Source organism: Rhipicephalus sanguineus, chromosome 10 (genome assembly GCF_013339695.2).
Source record: "Rhipicephalus sanguineus isolate Rsan-2018 chromosome 10, BIME_Rsan_1.4, whole genome shotgun sequence".
Classification (NCBI taxonomy): domain Eukaryota; kingdom Metazoa; phylum Arthropoda; class Arachnida; order Ixodida; family Ixodidae; genus Rhipicephalus; species Rhipicephalus sanguineus.
In genome coordinates, this window is record NC_051185.1 from 70,900,890 (window position 1) to 70,922,388 (window position 21,499).

Genomic DNA, 21,499 nt, shown 5'->3' on the forward strand with positions numbered 1-21,499 from the left:
GCTTTCGTTAAAATATTTCAATTAATTTAATTTTAATCATTGCTTATAAAAAAAGCATAGCCTTCGAGATTAAAAAGTCATCAGAGGCTTCAAGGGGCATGTTTAACGGAAGTATAATCGCTCCACTGTTCAGGTCGGAAGACTGATGGGTGAATAATTGCACTGGCATCAGGCCGGCAACTCAACCTCACGCCGAAGTACGATCTAAGCGCGGGATAAGCTACGAATCTTGCTAATTCGTGACACTGACCTCAATTAAGTTAGATATCTTTATGACTCCATTCCGGTGACAGGGATCAACAGGCTCACCGATCCTTAAGTGCCTTTTATCGGCAAAAATCGCGTACGTTCCGCCGAAGTTGAGGATGCAGCGCGCTATCAACGCGATCGCTTTCTTTAAAGATTTGCCTTATTGTCAGTCGTTTATACACAAGGTGGGTGATGTGTTTGTTTCTACTTTACCTACTATTGATTCGCTAAAACTGAGGTTACGATCGTTACGATCCCGTAAGGATTCGAGCAGGCGCACGTGACTGCCGCTCGTTCCTATCCGGATTGTGTTTATCCGCACAGAGGACGGATAAAGTCTACTTGTATCCGTCCGCTGCTAGGTTATCGTTCGTTCCGAAGCCGCGCCAAATCGTTAATCTAATCGAATTTGCCGTTAAATCGACAGATGTTAATAGCTAAGGCACTGGGGAGCCAAGGCAACGCATTCACACGCCACAGTGGTCTAGTGGTTATGGTGCTCGACTACTGACCCGAAGGTCGCGGGTTTGAATGCCGGCCTCGGCGGCCATAATTAAGTGGAGGCTAAAATGCCCGGGGCCCGTGTGCTTAGATTAAGCCAAGTGTTTTATAGAAAAATCCAGTGTCGTTATAACATTTCACTTTGAACGAATACTTGTAAACACAGTCCTCTGTCACAGCGAGACTTAAAAAAACTTGAGCTGCATTTGTAAGTCAGCGTTCTACGTTACCACAAATATCCAGCTTTATTCCAAGAGGAATGTGCGGCAAGCAAGGAAGGTTGAGGTTGTTGATCTTAAAAACAACACAGCAACACGAGGACGAAGAAAAAAACAGCGAGACAGGCGCTGTTTCTTCGTCCTCGTGTTGCTGTGCTGCTTTCAAGATGAACCCCACCAAACTTGCCCAAATCTCTGTTCTACTTGAGGTTCTTGCACCAAGTTGCCATAATGTCATGAACCTCTAGCGCCTTCTTGGCTTTAGGTAACCTTTTCTCAAACAGATAGATCTGATAGTGTCATAAAGAAGTAAAACATAAAAATTAGCAGGTTTGTTGAACTTGCACTGCACCATAACTAAATCCAAGTGAACACTTGGATTTAGTTATTGGTCACTAAATCCAAGTGAACACATTGAAGTACAGTACTCACGGATTCAAAGGCGACATCAAATTTTTTAGTATGACGGCTTTTATGCGCAGTTACTCGAGATGACCACGTCACGTCGTGACGAATCTGGTCTCTAAAGAAACTGTTGGCTCTGATCTACGTGTTCGAGTCGAAGTCACGCTGATATGGCCCAAACCAAAGACGGTAGAAAGGAAAATGTGCATTAGTTAGCCCTGTATTGTCCTACTTCAGTCTTTGGGTACTGTATATGACATCACACTGTGACATGCCAGCTCTGGGAGTTGGGTGAGAAGTTCAAGAGGGGTGGGGGGGGGGAACAAGCACTGTCTTCCACTTTCTCTCTCTGTAATCAAGTTCTGACTGCAAAAAATGTCGAAAAGGCTTAGAAGGCAGGAGAAGCTTGGCCCAGATGGCAAAGGTGCAGCCGATTTCCTCCATGTTTGAATAAATAGTTCTGCCCATGTACTTGAAAATGTTCTCCCACGGCAGGGTTGCCGCCAATTATGCGCCTTATGACGTCAGTCTAGAGTGTGCTCTTATTGGCACAGGGTTGTGTGCATCCACCTTTGAGGTAGAAATGCTTTTAACTGTAATGTAGTAGTTTTCATTAAACTGGACTTTAAGTTTTATTTCTTGAAATCTGTATAACAATTACTACATTACAGTTTATAGAATACAAATAACGTCCCCTGTACTTCCATTGGCTTCATTAATTGTGTTTTGGTTTTCGTTAAGGTTGTGTGTAACAAAAAAGAAAAACGAGCCCTTAAATTCCCCTCTCATTGTGTAAGTCATAGCAGTGTGCTTGTTATATGGCCCCCTTTTCAAATCACTTGGTACAGGTGAAGCTGATTTCCTGTAAGGACCAAGTGGCCCAATTTGAATTGCAACTTGAAAAGCCACACTGCAACCTGAACAACTCACTCCATGGGGGCATGGCCACCGTCCTGATTGACCTGTATACCTGCGCACTACTGAAGACGGCCTATGAGAAAAACGTGCTGTTCTCCACCACCGAACTGAAGGCAAGGTGAGCCCCTTGCACATTACAGGCACTGTGGCTAAGACCGACTCACACACTGCTGCATGCAGGCACAGGCACTTGATGGCACATGTGGCCTTATGGTACGGCTGCTCATTGTTTTAAACTGAACGCACGAGTGTCGATCGCCCAGCCGATAAGCGCCATACGATGGAGCACAGCGACAAAATGAATGAGAATTCGCCTGTGCATGCGGTGAGCAGTCCTGTGCAGCTATCTACTGCTAGGCTGTTCCGACAACCGGACAGCACTCCCGCTTCTTTTGAGCCCTGTTATCGTCATCCTTTTTTCTTTTCTTAATGCTGCCATCAAGTTAAAGGGGTGCTGACACAAAAATTTTGGCCTCGCGTTTTTTTGCTGCAATGTGTTGCTGGGGGCCTGTTAGTCATAACACGGCCAATTGTTTGCTGCAGCGAATGACAGATAATTAATTACAGGCTGCTCGTTACCAACCAGTGTCAGTTTCGGTTTCAAAAACGACAAGCCTCCGGGTGCAACTATCACCACCTAGCGGGTTCAGCGCTGGATCACGTCAGCACACAGAACTGTGACGCACTTCCGCGTGGTTCGCGAGCAGCCACCGAGTAGTAGGCTGCTGGAGCCAACGTGGCAAAAAAACATGGCGGCTATGACGTCATCATAACTTGCTGCAGCGTGGTCACATGAGGGAAGTAGGGGGTCCCCAAGGGTCCCCTTTGAGGGTGTCAGTAGCGCGAGGATGTTGATCGCTCATGCAAACTTCAAAATTCATTGAAAATAACTCCCAAGCTATATTCGCTGTTGGTATTTTGCAGATGATATACGCACATTCACCGGAATCGATCCCGCATGCTATCTCGGCCGCGAAATATTGTGTCAGTACCCCTTTATAAGGAAAAGGTCAAGCGATTGCGCTTGAGATGGATGGTATGCCTTAGGGTACATGCGGCTGGTCGCTACTGTGCCCTGACACAAATTGCTACAGCGCGGAACTAACTTTGATCCGAGCCAGAGAAAGTGTGTCCGAGACGAACATGCCGGCACTTGCCCGTTGCTCAGGTAAGGAAACAAGTCAGCACGTCTTCTACTGTGAACAAGCAAGACTGAGGGACCGCTTTGCCTGTGGCCACAGGTGACGTCAACAATGGAAACTGCAGGAGCCTCATGACTGGAACACCACCAGATCTCGGTTGCGCTCGAAGGTCGAAAATGAGAGCACTTCAAGCTGGAGCGGGGTGCTCTAAAGGAGCCACCTGAACGCGTTCATAGCACCCCGTTTCGCTTCGCGTGAATGTAGGAGAAATTGAGAGTTGAAGCAGACAACTTTAGACCGAGACTAGAATAGCAAAGATTAATTACTTTTTGGGTTTCTTTGACATCACAGACCTGTATGCTTTTCATTTATATTAGCTAAATATTATTATTAATACTGTGACTCAAAATGTTCTTTCAATCAAGAAACCAGCCAATAAATGTTGGGCCTGCTTGCTTTGTAGCTTGTTACGACATTGCGAAGAAAAGAGCAGTGTTTTCTGGCTGTTTTGACACAAGGTTGTATTTTCCCTGCCGCATGCACTGCAATAAGCATTCAACCCGCACCTTCACAGGAGCCTTGTCTACAAAATGACAATGCAAAGTGCTTAACCGACCCTTTAAAGGGAGATGCGGGTCGAAAAACACGAGTTTTCTAAAAAATTATCGATTTTTTGTTTTCGCCTGTTTTGTTAAGATTAGTACCTCTACTGTTCTGAAAAAAAATATCAATGTCGAGACTCAACTGGAAATGCTTTAAAATTGCGTCTAAAGAGCACAAGGTGGCTGTGAAAAGGCCGAAAGTGTGTCATCTTCGAGCACCTTGCCGCTGATAATGCGCCGCCGCTCACCATTGTCGACCGCATGAGGCGAAGAGCCGAGCCTCACTCTTCAAATAACAACGGTTTCCCGCGCTGCTGCAGCGCAAGAAATAATAAAGAGAAGCACGCTTTTGCCGCCTTCTTCGAGCGCCGCGACTGGCTTTAAATCACGTGGTACGGATCGGGAGCCGCCATTGGCCGCTGCGCGCCTGTGTGTGCTGTGAAGCCTACTTGCAGGATCCGTGTCTCGTCGAGCAGCGCAGCTGAACAACGCTTTTCTCGAGTGCTTATCCGTTATTGATGAAGAAAGCCGTAGGAAGCGCGGTCACCGGCCTGTGAAGTTTCACGCGACGCACAAATTGTGAGGACGCCGGCGCAAATCAAAGCCGAACACTCAAACCACGAAAAGATCGTCTGCTGCCGCAAGGCGTAGTGGCAGTGACGCCGATGCGTCCGACGAGTTTACCGCGGCATTCGAATATGTGAGTGCCTCCCAGAAAAAGATCGGACTCTTCGAAGACGAAGAAAAATCGCAGGATGATGAGTCTTTGTTGATTGCTGATATGACAGCACTGAACATGTTGGTTTAATCGAGGGCACTCCAGTTTTGAACGTGTTCTGGAAGAGCTTGGCGTGCTCCCGTCTCATGATCTGGTTGCTCTTGGCTCATCACGGGACAGCACACGCCAGAAAAAAATGTCTCAAAAACTAACAGGAGAAGCAAGGGCCCGTCAGCGTGCACTGAAGAAAAAATCTCTTGTCGAGGAGTCAGCTCGAAAGAGCCGTGAGGGCCAAACCTATGGTGCTGGCGCATTTTAATGGCAGTGGCCACTACAAGGAGGATTGTTCTTTCTTGTGTACAAATTCCGTTGCATTCAATGACATCTTTGATAAATAAACATGCAATTTTGACTTTAAAACTCGTTTTTCTCAAAACACAAATTTTGCCATTTTTGTCAATGTGCCCCTCCTTTTTCGGGTACTTCTGGTGCTCAGATCTGCATGAAATTTTTCCCAAAGTTTTTCCAAAGTACGAGAAATGCAATTATCTTGTTTAAGTTTCGATATTCTTATTATAAAATAAAAAAAAGTTATGTAAACTTTTACTAGGGTAGGAGAAATATGAACTTCCAACGTTAAAATTTTTCACGTCTAGTACATATTTTGTATGGACTTCCTAATTAGTTATTTGCATTCCGCACTTTATTTGAAACATTATGAACTATCAATTGTAAAAAATTATTGAAGTTTAGGTCTGAAAAGAGGGGGGGCAAAATGCTTCAGTTTTTCACTTTGTCATGTTGCAGAACTAAAAGTATGCAGCTTGCAAGAAAACTAATTATATATTTGAAATCAGCATAAAAAGTTCTATAAGCAGCTCAAGTTTCATTGCTCTAGGGTGAATATTAAAGAAAAAGTGTCTTCGAGTAGCATCTCCCCTTAATAACACAAATAGCTTACTTAAATATATTAGGCAATTTGCTTGTGTCAGCAGCCAATGTTCGTAGAAACATGCATAAACGCATGTTTCTTTTCTGTCAGACAATTGACCATGCGGAGTCACTGAGGCGAGAGAAACCTGATCAAGTTATGCCAAACCTGGTCAGTGTGTAAGCAGCGAATCAAAACAGAAGAGAAGTCACCAATGATTACGATACACACATATGTGAAATTGGAGCTTTGCAGGAGTCTTGCGTGATCGGCACTGAGCTTCTGCCTGGGCAATTAATTCCTTTAGCAGCAGCAGCAGACTAAGCACTTTCACTGGTTGCATTGCTCATTGTTCAGAAATAAAGTGTGAACACGGGAACGCACGGCTTGCATGGTTCCCGTTGGTAATTGACAGCTTGCGAAATAGTTACCGTGCATGCGCGAGCAGGTTTGTTTTTAATGCGGATAGCCTCGATCACAGACTAGCAGGCAAACTATTTTTTTTCCATTCTCCTCTAATCCCTTCCTTTCCTTTCTTTCGTTCCTCGCGTTCTCTTTGTACAGGGGAGAACTTACAATAAGGCCTGTCATTCCTGCAGTGTGTTTTGAAAAGCCTTTGCGGTGCTCCGCATTATCGCTGGAAGCGGAGGGGTGAATGTGCTTAGAGCTAGGAAAGCAGTCTGGGAACGAGAGGTTCTGTGTGGAAAACATTCTTGCGGTAAAGCCGACTTACTGGTGTTTTCAAAGTGCACGCAACGGGGTGTCAACTGCAGAATGGAAACGTCACATGGGACCAGCATGACACAACGAAAAGGGGAAAGTAGTGTGGTCTTTGCGTTCTGTGACGTGCAGTATCGCGCACTTTTATTTGCTTGTCCTGCATTTCGGCCCTTCCTAGAACATCGACAAGTTACTGTTCTTGTTGCAGTACAGCAATACGCTGGCCAATGTTAGAAGAAGGAAGGGAACCATGATGATTGTACCATGGTTCCCTTCCTCCTTCTAACATTGGCCAGCGTATTGCTGTAGTTCTCCACTCTGTTCCCTCCATGAGCCGTTTCTGACATGATCTGCATTGATGGGCGGCATTTCAATTGGTGATAGAACGCCCCAACGGAAGGCCCATCCCATAAACAGCTGAAACGCATCGGGAATGGCGCGCGTTTGGCATTCAGTTTTTTTCTTTCTCAGAATTTTCCCGACGCGTACAATGCTCCATGTCAGCTTCACATGCTGTCCAGAGGGGGCCTTTATTCCAATGTCACGAAATCTTTTGCAAAAGCTTCCATTGGGAGTACTACAGTTAGAACTCAGGCATATAGTTCAGATATGGCCATGTGCAAGTATTGGTGATTTAGCCTAGTGTTTATGACGCTCGGTTTCTGAGCACTGGGACCTAGGTTCAAAGCCTCACCACCGACAACAGTTTTCCTTATCAGCTTATTTCATTTTACCGTTGTACGCATATTTTTGCTATGCTCTGCGTTCACTCACTTTCAACCTCGCTTGCGCGAATCATTCTCTCGGTCAAACACCATATTGATGCGAAACCCACGAGTGAGGGCTTCACAGCTGTGCTTTAAAAAGCAAAGGCATCAAGGCCGTTGGTATGAATAAGTTGTTGCACAAGACAGGGAGCAGTTTCAGTGTTCGCTCCAGAAGTCTCCCAACACTAGGTAGGTACTTCAGGTTTCCAGTTTCAAGATCACCATCAGGCTGACTACGCCCTGTAGGGCAAAGGCCTCTCCCATGTTTCACCAATTGACTCAGTCCGGCACTTGCTGCAGCCATGTTCCACAAACTTCTCGATCTCATCTGCCCACCACATTTTCTGTCTCTCCTCGCATGTTTGCCTTCTCTTGAACCCAGTCTGTTAGTCTTAATGACCAGTGGTTATCTTGCCTACGCGCTACATGCCCTGCCCATGTCCATTCCTTCGTGATTTGAACTGAGATGTCCTTAACACCCGTTTGTTCCCAACCCACTCTGCTCTCATCTTGTTCCTTAAGGTTATCATTTTCCTTTCCATTGCTTGCTGCATTGTCCTCGGTTTAAGTTGAACCCTCTTTGTAATCTCCAGGTTTCTGCTCCGTAGGTCAGTGCTGGTAAGATGCAGCTGTTATATATGTTACTCTTGGGGGATAGTGGTAAAGTGCCTTTACAACAAGGACAGTCGATGATGTAACCGAGCCGCTATGGAAACTTGGTGGCTGCAGCATTGCACTGCTGGCCATGATGCCATGGTTTCAAACCTCACCACCGCTTTTGGATTCCAGCGGGGGTGGAATGTAAAGATGCTCGTGTTTGATGCACTGAATGCACCAACAGTCCCAGCTTGTCAATATTTTAACCTGGAATCCCCTGCTTTGGCATACCTCTTGATCAGATTGAACGAAAGAAGGGGTATTTTAAGGGCCCGTTTTGCTTTGTTAGACAAAACCTTAATAAAAACCAACAGACAGTGAAGCCAAGGAAGCCAAGGAAGGTATAGGGAATGTTATTTGTAGCCTTTCAACCGTATTGTAGCACAAATGTGAAGAAATTGAAGTGGACTAAAAAGCAACTTTCCACCAGCAGAAACCGAACCTGTAACCTTTGGATAATGCATCCGCTGCTCTACTAATTGAGCTACAACGGTGATCGTCCTCCCGTCTACATTATTGTGTATTTCTCTGCATGCAAACAGGAGAGTGTTAGTCAGCGTTGCGCATAGTCCTGACTAGATTCGATCATATTCTTGATCAGAAAGCCGTAATCTTGATCAGATTGCAGTTTTAGCACGGAAAACCCCATAATTATTTTTTATGGCTTAATGTCAAAAGTGGGGACCAACTACATCATCGCATTGTCTTTATTGCGCTACGTTATGAATAATTGTGAGTGCCATCTGAATTATAAAGTTTATTCTGACATTTTTTCTCCCTTTCAGGTTTCTTGGTGCTGCCAAACTGGGAGACACCATCCTGATGGAGGCACGAATCACCCGTGCTGGACGCACAGTGGCCTTTGCTGAAATGGACATTCTCGACAAGACCACCAAGAAGATATTGGTTCAAGGGACACAGACTGCACTAGTCGTTCCCCAAGAGTAGCAGTGTCGACAGTATTGGTACGAAACAAGCTTCACCTAGTGTGATGTTGCATTCTGGACAATTTACCAATTCTATGATGAGTATTGCCATGTACTAGTTACCTGTTTCTTATATGCTGTGAATGTGGAGTGGAGTACAGAGGAAAAGTTAGCCTGGGTGTTTAGTTACTGCTGCTTTTGTCATAGATTGTTGAAGTCCATCAAGTCCAAGTCAACAATACTGTTGCAGAATGGCGGGGAGTGATTTCAGTTATGCTAGTACATTACGAGTTTTTTTTTTTTTTTTCATTTCTAAAATGGCCGAATCTACTTATAGTGGGACTTAGAAAAACACAATAGTTTAATGGTACTGACAATATAGTGATGCCAGTTTCAACAATATTTTGACACTGCATTCATCTGACCAGAGCACCTCAAACCTGTGTTGCAGTTAAAATGTAAATGTAAACTGCTACAGTACACTAGTTGGTATGCAGGAGTAAATGTTGGATTTGGCACTTCTTGATTAATGGATTTGTTAATTTGAGAATAGTCCAACGAACCTTGACCATTTACCTTTCTTTGGGCTGTTTGCATTGAGGCATTCATATAATGTCGGAAATTAGTTTCACTGAATGACTACAGTGGAACTTCGATTATACGACTTTCAGGGGACCGCGCAAAATCGTCGTATAATCCGGGCGTCGTATAATCGAAAAACCGAGAATATAGGCAGTGACGGTCATTTTTGCCCCACAACAGCGGGCACATAATGCCTAAGAAAGTCCGCGGCACAAACCTACGCTGCTCCGAGGAACGTAGATTAAATTAATTGAAAAAATGACAACCACGCATTTTATCGGAGGTGTGAACGAACCTTTATTTCTCACCTTTTAAAAAAATCTGTGATTTTCTTCTGAGAGTTTGCCCAGCCACGACGCATCAGCTTTCTTTCGATAGCTGCAACATCTGGCAGCAAACCGCCGAATGTGGTCGACGTAGCACAACACGTCTGCGTAAGTCGGAACGGACACGCTAGCCTCTGCAGCGTCGTCCATCTCTTCCTCGTCGGAAGTTCCCCCGCAGTGTCGGGACGCACAGTTTCGATAATGTCATCCAGCGACACTTCACTGCACACTGCAACGTCGTCGTCGGCACCAACATAGTCCGCGAAAGATCCAGGCAGCTCCAGGCTGCCGAACTCTGGTTCATCGTCAACAGGCAGGGCAGCTTCACTGGTAGAACAAGCACCACTTCCATTAAAGCCGCAGTGCCTGAAGGAGTTGGCGATAGTTTCTGGCGTGACTGCGTCCCATGCACTAGCAATGTAGTGTATTGCAATCAAGCACAGAAAGCTTCTTATCCAACTGCTTGCGTTCCATGCCCGCCAGCCGACGCTGCACCAGAAACTTCCGATATTTCTGTTTCATGCACTTGATGACGCCAGCGTCAAGTGGCTGCAGCTGGCTAGTGCAATTGGGGGGCAGAAATACAACTTTCACATTTCTCAAATGCGACATATCTGATGGATGGCATGGCGCATTGTCAAGCAGAAGAAGAATCTTTCTGTTCTTAGTCCCCAGTTTGGAGTCCAGCTGCTGCAGATATGTAGAAAACATAGCAGCCGTCATCCAGGCTTTCCGGTTGAACGTGTACTGGCACGGCAGCCTTTTCAAATTCTTGAAGCATCGCGGCTTCTCAAACTTGCCGATCACGAGGGCAGGAAGCTTTTCAGAGCCGTCTTCATTAGCGCAAAGCAATACGGTAAGACGCTCTTTGCTTCGCTTACCCCCGTGACAGCTCTCTCCTTTGAATGCCAATGTCTGTTCTGGCTGCATATTATAAAATAATCAGTTTCGTCCGCGTTGAACACGTCGGACGGCTTGTATTCCCGTATCAATTCCGGCAGCAACGCAGTCCACTTTTCTACAGTGTCGGAGCTGACTGACGCGCTCTCTCCACAGCAGCGGCTGTACACAACTCCACTGCGTTTTTGTAAAGCGATCCAACCAGCCATTGGAGGCTTTAAAGTCGTCAATGCCGCAGCGCAATGCAACTGTCTCAGCCTTCTCCTTCAAAATTGCGCCATCCACGGCGATTCCTGAACTGCGGGCCTGACGCAAACCACTCAACGAGGGCCTTCTCCATGCAGCATATTTGCCATCTTTCGCGGCCTTCCTGTTCAGGCCGAACTTTGCCGCTTTAGTAGGATGCTGTCCTTCTTCGCGAGGATCGTTTTCAGCGACGACACGGGAATGTTCAGGTCGCGGGCAATGCTGGCCTTCGTTGCTCCGTTCCGCTTCTCTGCCTCCTCGATTACGCGAAGCTTTTCTCCGAGTGTCAGCGGTTTTCGGTTCCGCGACATTGCGAGACGCAGCACTCGCAACCAAGAATTCGAAAGCTTCCTCGCACACCAATGTCCGAACACAGAAAATTTTGCACGTGGACACAGCAGCTGCGGCGCAGCACAACCAACCGATGAGGCAACCACGTGAAGGAATGGCACGGCAGTAGGCCTATTCGATTTGCAAACTTCGACCAATCGCGAGCGGCTAAAACGCCCCAGCCCTCTGGTAGCTAGACAGCGGCGAGTTCCGGTTCCCGCGGCTGTCGCAAACATTGGCTCAACAATCGCCGTTCAAACACGTCCGGTATAACGACACGAAATCTAGTGAAAGTTATCGCATACTAGAAAGCGAGCTCGAAATTATCTGCCATGTTATCTGCTCACAACGGTCACTACAAAACCACCCAAAAGAAGAGAGAGAAAAAAAACAAGGCGACAACGGAAGTGCGCAGTGCAATGCGACAAAACGAATGCGCTCCGGCTGGCTCCGGCCAACGTTGACTCTGGCTAGCTATGGCCGACCGCGTGTCGAAAAATGAAGAGGCTCTGTGGTGGCAGCACGAATACGAACTCGGTTTCCGACTTTTTTCGCCCGGCCCGCAGTGTGTTGCGTGCCAGCCCGCGTCATCGTAGGTCTTTTTTTTCTCGGACAGTCCAGCGAAGCGTCGTACGAGGGCGGGGGCCGGCGAAAATTGCGTCGTACAATTGAGGTTTTTAATACATTATTTCTATGGGGGTTTTGCCGGGACCAAGCCAATTCGTCGTAAAACGCGGGTCGTCGCAGGACCCGGGGGACGTATAATCGAAGTTCCACTGTATACAGTGCAGACCACTTATAACGTAACCGCATATAGTGCAGGACCGGTTATAATGCGGTCTTTTTCGACTCCCGTTTACCCTCCCATAGAACGCATGTATACGCATACCGCTTATTATGCAGTCCCCCAAGATGAAATACCGTTTATAATGCGGTTGCGAGAAAATATTTCTGACAAACGCGGTAGCGAGTGCAGTTCTCAAAGGAGGTACGCCGCTGGGGAGGGAGCGACGAGGTCGTTACGAAGGGCGAAGGCACGCACAGTGAACGAACGAGAAGCGGAGGGAGGAAAAAGACCGCGGCAGCACTGTGCGGGCTCGCCGAGTGGGGAAGGATGGTGGTTGCCTAGGCGACGGAGTAGCCTTTGCACCGGCGGCGGCAAGGCTCCGCAGCCGCTTGCCGGCAGTGCGTTACGCGTGGAACGCACTACGATCGCGTCCTCATCAAGTGCGCTTTAAAGTAAGTTTCCTGTCGGGAAAAGCGTCGTCGTTATCACACTTGCTACAGATATCGCGTTTGCTACCTCGTCCGCAAATTGAAAAGTTTTGCGGCTTCATGACGCGAGCTTTCGCCTTTTCTGTCATTTGCGCGGGCTTAAACGAGCTTGGCGGGCTTTTGTCGCCGTTGATCTCCCCAGCCGCGAACATAAACCGCACAACCTTTCTATCATGCGCGCTGTTCTTGGGTTAGTGCTTGAGTGCGATCTTTTCGACGTCCGATCTTCATGTTGTCTTGGAGAAACTTCCCACGACAACATGCTGAACCGCACGCTAGGCCTAATCAGCGTTGGTTGCTTTTCGGTAGCGGTCGCGGGCGATGAAAGTTGCGGTTTGGTGCGGAATCAACGAAACTTTTTGTGATGGCTGCACTTGAAGGGAAGAGAATCATATCGTTAATGAAAACGAGGGCATGGTTGGCACAAGCAACTCTCGAATGGTGGTTCCGGATTCGATTGCAATGTCTTGGACATCGCGTGCGCGCCCGTGAAATCGAACGATCGGTACCGCTCAGCACGTGAAATTTCGGTCGCGACTCGACATGGTTTCTGTGTAATGCACATACCTCGAGGTGGCCTGAAACGTAGTGGGCGAATTTCCGCGAAGGCACTTTGTTTTGTTTGCTTTTTCCCCCGTGTTCATTTCGTTGGCAATGCGTGTCTTTGGCGGTTAATTTTTGAACATTCGGAGATTTAAGTGGTTGTAAGCGCCCCAAATCGCTTATGTCGATTATCGGAAACGCGAGGCTACATGCTCAACGCGTTTTGCGCAGGTGCAGCCTTTGTAGAAGGTTGTTTTGGTTATAGTGCGGTACCGCTTATAGTGCGGATATTCGCGACTCCGGCGACTTACGTTATAAGCGGTCTATATACTATATCGCTTAATTGTTATCATCAGTCTCCATGATTCAGGTTGCTGGATGTAGTCGCATGAGCTATAATTAGCAAATAGTTGAAGGTTGGTGCCTTGTGTATGTCTGTCTTAGCATTTGCGCTTGTTTTCCCACATCGCCACGGGGCAGCCACTTCTCCTTCTGTGAGGAGTGCTGCCTTTTTAGTGGTGGCATTTTCACTGCTGTTTTGCTTTTTGAGCTCTTCATTTGCATTCCAGAACATTCTTTTGTAGGTGAACTCTGAGTTATAGAGGCTAGAAAACTTTTCTATTGTGCAGAGCGGCGGAGTATTAGCGTAATATTCCTCGATCCTCTGGACAGGTGGCGCTGCCTCTAGCTGGCATGCGTTCAGTGCGGGCGCTTGCACATGCTATCCTACACTTCTAGAACTTGGTGAAAGCATGTTGCTTTTATCATTTATTTTTATTTCATTCGTGGTTCACTCCATGGCGCTCTCATCCATGCGTATTTGACTCAAAAGACAGCCCTGGCTTCGGCTGAAAAGTGTGCAAACGTTGCTTGCTGGATTCATGGTTGTGGCTCTCTTGGCCACGATTTAAATTCTTCTCAATCTACTTCGAGAAATAAGTGTCCTGCATTGTGCCAATGCTATTCTATATGGCCATAAAATTAGGGATGGGCGAGTAGTAAACTTGAGGTTTAAAGCGAATCCTAAGCGAATAGTGATTTGGTCGAATAATTTCAAATCGGATAGTTCGAATAGCATGTACCACATATTGTTATGAAAAATGAGCAATTTTGTCATGACCCTTGCACAGTATTTTTAAGGATTCGAACTAGGTATGAGTGAATGTCACTTTTTTGGTTTGAAATGAAGTGGAAGCAATTGAATAGTATCAAGATTTGAATAGCAGTAGGGTGCACGTTATAAGTGGTACAGTGCGTTACAATTTAAAAATTACTTACTGAGCACAAATAAGCCCATACGACACGCTTTTAAACTTAAAAAAAAAAAATGTACATTTAACCTTGAAGTGTGGCTTCGCAGCAGTGCAGATTTTTCCTGGAGGGTGGTTTCACGGCACAGCAACCAGACACAGCAGTGAAATCACCTTTACAGGGTGTTATGTGGGGTCAAATATATACTTATATTCGTTCATTTCGAATACTTCGAAATTTTGAATAATCTAAATTCGTATCGAAGCGAATTCGAATGCTCCAATATTCGCTCAAATATTCGAAACGCCCAATTATTCGCCCATCTCTACATAAAATGAAAGTTCCTTTAGGGTTGCCACAACGCTAATTACACAAGTGTCTACATTGAAGACAATGTAAGTAAACAATCAGGCTTAAAGGACCCTTGAACCACCCAGGGGTGGAAATTTAGTTGTGGTGTTGCAGTTATTCATAAGTCTTCAACAAACATGCAAACGCAGAAATTTGTCCAAACGGTGCCGTAATAGCAGAGCTACACGCGTTTCATGATCCAAAAGTGGTCCCTGCTCACTTTGCTCTTTCTTCACTAAGCCCTGTTCATCCATCGGCTCCTCTCTCCTCCTAGCTGAGTGCTCCTCCTCGCGCAGCGACGAGAAAGAGTGGTCAGTGCTCGTGCCTGCAAGTGGACAAACAGTTTCTTTTTGTGGATGACATGACCATACGTGAATGTTGATGTCACGACGAACTCTGGGAATTCTCGAAAGGTCCAGAGAGGAGGAGGGATTGTTTGTTGGAATTAGCGGTGCGCCCGTGCTTGTAGCACTGCTCCGTTTGGCTTTGTTCATCGCGATGGCATTCTGAACTCGATGCGCGCATTTACTTGAAATGTTAAAAAATTATCGCAGGTGGTTTAGGGGCGCTTTAAACCTAAACTGAGCAGAGCACAATGGTGCTGCATCTGCAAACTGCGCACCTTGAAGCCCCCACTTTTTGCTGAAGAGAGCACTATAACAGCACCAAAGCTTCTGGCAGGGCTGGTTAAGGGCACTAAAGTAGTATTGCAACACTAAACAGTGGACAAGAAATCAGCATAGACAGCATCTTTATTGTTTAGCATGTAACTTCTTACAACACGAAACTGAAGCACACCACATTAAACTCGACACAACACTCACTGGCACCTCCTCATCTTAAGAAGTTTTTGCTTTTCTCTCCGCGAATTTTTAGACTTGTTTGAAGCTTTGGCGAGAAAATGCAGTTCGTAAGAGCATAAAATTTATGACGAATGAAAATAGCGCTAAAAAAAGATAGAATGAGACGAAGAAGGCTACAGCTCTTTCCTTCGCTCGTCCTACGTTTTTTTTGCGCTATTTTCATTCATCATGAATTACCAACTCGCCCAACAGTCCATTCTTCTAAGTCATAAAATTTAATAATGTTTGCTGTCACTTCACGACTGTGGACTTGGCAGCCAACCATTTTGAGTTCATTTCCTTGAATAAACCTCATAAAACAGGTCATGCTCTGAGCATGCCGCTTGTTGCAGCTAAAAAAAAACAGTAAATGTGTTCTCAAGTTCTGTCACAAGGTGTTCAAGTGGCTTCGATGGGTAAAGCAAGCCACCATGATCAAGTGCTTTCGTTAGTGAAGCGTTACCACTCGACATGGCCTGAACAGGAAGAATGTGTAATCATACCTGCCAAGTCTCCCGGATTACCCGGGAGACTACCAGATTTCGAACGTTTCTCCCGGTTGTACGGGTCATAGGAAAATCTCCCGGAAATCCAGTTTTGCCCCGCGCGTCCAGTGCTTTGTCTGGCCACATGAGCAAAGTTGTCTGGCCACGTAGTAGAAAGGATTCTTTTTCTTAACGATGGTAGAAAGGTTCCACTCAGTTTCATTGCGCATGAAGTAGCTGTTCACTTTGCGCCGCAGTCCAGCACTTAAAAGGGTAGCCGTTACCGATGTCTGTCGAGATAGCGCGTTCGCCAGCGCTCGCGACCGTCCCCGTCTCAACGGTGCACTTGTTTTACCTTAGATAACCCTTATGGTTCCTTGCCCGACGAAATAACTGGTAAGCAAGCGACGACAGGCCTCGCACGCGGAGCGATGTTATCGCATGTGCCCTTCGCGCGACGGTGACGGCCGGGTCGTTTCGTCTCTGCTTCAACCGCGTTTGTCCCTAGCGCTAGCGCGCTTTTACTCGCACGTGTCACAGACGATGCATAAGCGATGTTATCGGTTTGGACTCTGTACAGATCAGCGGCGACCGCAAAATCCCGCTGGCAGTGTTCATATAATTGCTATCGCAGAACCCCCCCCCCCTCCCCCCCGCGGTCGGCATACTTTATACCCCCCGCCCCCCTTGAGTAGATCTCCCGGATTCCGTTCCTCCAAACTTGGCAGGTATGTGTAATGAAGATGCACACTCGAGACACAATATTTTCTTCAGGGTCTTCCGTACAACGTAACCAGTAAAAGCTAATTAATTCGGATTTCTAGGGACCGGTAAAAATGTCCGAATTAACCGAATGTCCAAATTGTCGAATGGTCGAAATAAACACAATAAATGCAAGAGCTTTTTCAACATACCTTTACTTCACAAAGTAATCGCGGATGCTTGTCTGCTTTCGAGCAGAAATTTGCGCAGACACAATTTTTCTGAGCCCTTCAAGGTGCTCAGCAGCTCGCATGCTGTCTGCAGTGCCAAAACAAAATTCTTCAAGGACGACGAGGGCCTCCGCGGCTTCCTTCACAGTACAAGGGGGCCTGTGTGGCTCATGGTGTGGCTGCTCCTCTTCAGGCTCTTCGTTCTCGGATTTGTTGCCTTGCATTGCTTCCTTGACAATTTGCTGATCAGTCAGAAAGCCGGCAGTGGCAACGCCATCATCAATGCCGATATAATCGTCGAGTGTCACTGAATCGTTTCTCGATAAAACGGCGTTCAATGATGCACACCAACGGGAAATAAGCAACAAAATGGCACTGCCAAACCCACACGTGAAGAAAAGGCATTCAACCAGTCTCAAGTCGATAATTGATGTCCATGGCGATGCTGTGTTTAAACTTCACTTTTGTTCCGAATTGTTCTTTTTTCGTTTTCGAGCCTCGCCAGCGGCCCGAAAGTCGGTCGCCAAATTATCCGATTTGCGGTCAAATCTGTCCGAAATAACGAGCGCCCAGTTTCATAGAGTGATGCGTATATTTACAGGGACCAGATTACGTGTCCAAATTAACTGGTTTTATGAATTAACGAGTCAAATTAACGAGCTTTTACTGTATGTAATAAAAAATCGGCTGTCGTTCTTTTTTCCAAGTAGTCCTTGTGATGAAGCAAGGAGCTGTGCTTCTCCTTCATAGCTGTGGCACCTAGTAAATTTCCTTCGTTCAACAGCCTGTCCAAGAGCCGTCATTTGACCAGCTTTTTGTTGAGATGCATCAGACGGCTCCAAGGTTGCGGTGGTGAGTTCAGGCATAGAATTTTCACCTCTGGGTGGTTTCACTACGTGGTAGATGCTGATGTTATTAATAATGATCAAGAAATGTTCTGGAGTCGTATGATCATTACATCCAAATGACCGACGCACGATTCCAAAAGCATTCTCTACTTTGTCCTGACTGAGTTCGCAGTAAGCAAGTACTTATACTGGAGCTTAGAAGTGACATAATCCACAAGAGACAGCATACTCTTCTGTGTTACACGGAGTCCTAGGGCAGTCTCTGCACTTAGAAAACCACCACCATGCTTCATTTCACGCTCCTCCCATACACTTAATAAAATAAGAAAGTCTTCCAAAAACTGCACTTTTTGAGTCTGGTCAAAGACCTTGAGAAAAATGAACTTTTCTGAAGGCTTTAAAAAATGCTTTGTAGGCTTGAGTATACGGAACTTTTGCTGGAGATCACGCTTGTAGCAGAAAAGTCACTTGTGAACATGCTCGCTGAAAAGCTGGAATGCTAGGTTGACTCGCATTTTTTCAGAAGCGTTTAGCCCTACATGTGCTTTTGTTGTACGAGGCGTGACTTTCAGTGTAATGGCCTCCCTCTCATTGTTCCAAGCCTCTGATAAGACCAACGCGGAATGGCCCTGTGGGATCTGTAATCCTCTTGAAACAGAGGCATTCTGCATGCATTACAAGCACCACACAAACATGCACACTCGGCTGGTCTCAATTAGAACTCGCAATACGACTCGGATGGTGTTTAAAACAACGAGAAGGAACAAACAAATCGCACTACGAATGCAATCTCATGCATTACAAACTATTCAAGAAAACTTAAGGTCTTGAATATTCACCAAACGTGTCCAGTCCTCAATTCTTGCAACGATACTTGAATGCTTCTCTTCCAGAAAACACACGCAAACTCCAGCGCTGATCGTCGTCGTTCCCTTCCGTCATCGGCCCCGAATGTTTCTCTTCCAGGAAAGAGTCACGCAACTTTTCACTGCTCACACGGCGTCATCACTCGATTGTTCAAGGTCGACTGGCCAATCTACATCATAAAACACGTCTTCTTTGGCCTTACTGAACCACTCAATAGAACAACACAACTTCTTCACTAACTTCACCATCTCCAGACCGACTCCCCATCCCTGCATTCTTATATCTCCACGGGCCTGGGTTCCAGAAGCTTCGGGTGTCCTTGGTGTGCGGCACAGCCAAAGCTAGAGAAAGGGCGATGCCGGTTCCACTCGTGGTGGCGAATGCGCCACCGGTAGCCGTGTGGTTTTCTCGAATTCTCTCGAGCTTGCATGGTGTTCGCTTTCCCAGCGTGCATCTGCGGAGAAGGTGAGGAAAGTTGTGCTTGGGAAAGGCAACTGGTGCTGGCACCTTAAATTGTGGCGTGTTTTGATACTCGTTTTTTTTTTCGTTACACACGCTCTTTGACGGAACTCTCGGCGCCGTGGTTTCCTGCTGTCGCCTGAAAGCGGCAGCGGGCGCGCCAAATAAGCGCTCGTTTGTGACACTGCCCCCCACTTCAAGAATATTATCACATAATATTCAAACACTAATGAGCGCACCCATACACAACCAAAAATCCCACATACACGAGTCCATAACTCAGTCCATCACAAATTGCTCGTCATTATTCACTAGAGAACTTTCGAATCAATTCACTATGCAATTCAATCTCGAAATACATAAAATGTAAACGCAGGTACATATTTCATACAAACAATGTCAACGCACAAAGCTCTGCATTTACAATGCTTACACAGTTATATCGATAGCATGGCTTACATAATTTCACCCGTACAGATACTTGGCAGGGTGTCTACCAATTAAATCTTTCCAAATTCCCCGACTTTTCCAGGTTTTTCACGACCATTTCAAGCAAATTCCATGACCGGTACGTCTGCTTGGAAGAAACTGCGCACTGGAAACACACTCATGAGTGATAAAAACAAATTATGAGGTGCTCGTATAAAATGGAAACCATGCTGCTTTATTGCGTTATTTTGGCTGAAAGCATCCTTTACAATGAATAAAATATTAAAAGATACAATAATTGTCCATCGATAAACAGAAAAGCTTGTTTATTTGCATCGGCAATGCCTTCACTGTGCGTCTTCCATCAATTTTTGCTTCTTTGATTCAAGCTCTTTCACAAGAGCCACAGTCCTCTTCTTTTTTTCTTTCAGCATCCGATAAGTCCAACCGTTCCTTCTTTTTCCTCTCCAAGTCTTCTTTCCATCTGATGTTGGCACTTCGACCATGTCTATCATCTTGTCTGTTACGTCAACTTCTGCAACACCACCTGCTGCAGACACCTCATCGTACACTAACCTTTGTGCTACAAGTGACTCCTCCTTTATATTTTCCACAAGACATCCCTTGTTCACTGAAAATCCCCGCTCCACGGAAGAATTCCCATGTTAAAGACACAGCACAATCTTCACAAACAGCAGTAGCTCTTCATGAAAACTTGCACATAGTTCCACCCACAGCTTCTCCAAGCGCTTTCTTGCGCGATCAAATTTTTCGCAGACACACTTGTGCAGTGCTGTTCGAGCAAACTTGTACATACGATCTACTTGCTCTCTCGCTTGTAGGCCTGTAAGGCGCCCAAGCTCTATAAGTACCTCAAGTGCAATGTTCAGCTGCTTCTGGCCAGCTTCCACACAAGCGGCACAAACTGCTGGGTTTGAGCAACTGGCCCCCATGTCAGCTTGTATTTCAGAGTTGATCTTTCGATTATCTTTGCTGAACAGGCCTTAATAAATGAGATGCATTCTTTTTTTTGACACTTACCACCGCAGTGTGAGATGGTTTAGTGATCTTTCGCAACTCACTTTTGGCGGCAAGGACTATGTCAGAGGCAGCTATACCAACGATGTTGTTCGGGTTCTCCAGATCAGTTGTCATCAGTTTAGAAAATGTGTCTGTAGCATCCAGCTTTTCCTTTAACACGATTCGTCCCAGAAGTGACCGTGACAGGCCATCCAGTGCTTTGCGAGAAAAGGCAGCATTGGCTTCGCTGTCTGAAACTCAGACAAAAATGGCTTCATTTCTTCTGAAACTGAAAGCATAAAGGCCAGCTTTACTGGCAGCATCTCGTCTTTCACAGCCATCTTGACATGAGCATGGCTGCCACACGTTGGAGGTTTCTTTACTTTCTTGACATGCTCAACATATTTGACCACATTTGGGAGGACTTGCAGTGCCCTAGCAAGAGCCTTGCCATTTTCCAGCCAGCGCACTGAGCAAAACTTTAGCGGAAATGGTGTGCTCCCTGTGAAATTGACATAGTCGGCTCGGTGTGCTGGGACATTCTTGAATAGGTTGTGTATGCTTCTAAGAAACACTACTGTGTTCCACTTCGCGACATTGTGGCCTGTTTTAAGTGCACCACTCACAACGTGCAGTCCGCAGCTTCCTGTGTCCACAACATTCTGATTTCCATCAGACCCAGAAAACTCTTGCTTCAATGACTTCAACAACTTCAAATTGACGTTTGGACCTTCCTTTGAAAGTTGAAGTATTTTTGTCGGCTCAATGTTCTCGGTGGCCTTTCTGAAAGTGGCAGCGACATCCTCTGCGCGAGTGTGTCCTAAAAAACAGTACGTCAGGTAGCGGGTTTTGACAACATCGTCAGCTGGGTCGCAAAACCTGACCAAAACATCTATTTGCTCTTTCTGAGCAGTTTTGTTCAGAGACTCATCAAAAGCCATGACCACGTGTGGGACACCATGTAGGTTTGATAGCAGCCTGTTTCGGAAGTACAGGGCTATACTGTAACAAATTGTGTAGCCAACTTTGTCCTTACCAAGTTGCAACTTCTTCGCAACA

General features: G+C 46.1%; 1 protein-coding gene across 1 annotated transcript; it reads left to right on the forward strand.

The window, feature by feature from the left end:
- Window positions 1-172: 172 nt before the first annotated feature.
- Window positions 173-19,722, forward strand: LOC119372107 (putative esterase PA0474). The gene is made up of 4 exons (XM_037642570.2): window positions 173-434; window positions 2,222-2,409; window positions 8,614-8,793; window positions 19,524-19,722. The coding sequence occupies exons 1-3, from the start codon at window positions 366-368 to the stop codon at window positions 8,774-8,776; spliced, it is 420 nt and encodes a 139-aa protein (XP_037498498.1). The 5' UTR covers window positions 173-365; the 3' UTR covers window positions 8,777-8,793; window positions 19,524-19,722.
- Window positions 19,723-21,499: the final 1,777 nt, after the last annotated feature.

Bases quoted from the DNA above. Each gene is read 5' to 3' on its own strand.
- LOC119372107 (XM_037642570.2), top strand. From the start codon at position 366: ATGCAGCGCGCTATCAACGCGATCGCTTTCTTTAAAGATTTGCCTTAT. The intron at 435-2,221 runs GTGGGTGATGTG...CACTTGGTACAG, and splicing joins GTCAGTCGTTTATACACAAG to GTGAAGCTGATTTCCTGTAA. The intron at 2,410-8,613 runs GTGAGCCCCTTG...TCTCCCTTTCAG, and splicing joins ACCACCGAACTGAAGGCAAG to GTTTCTTGGTGCTGCCAAAC.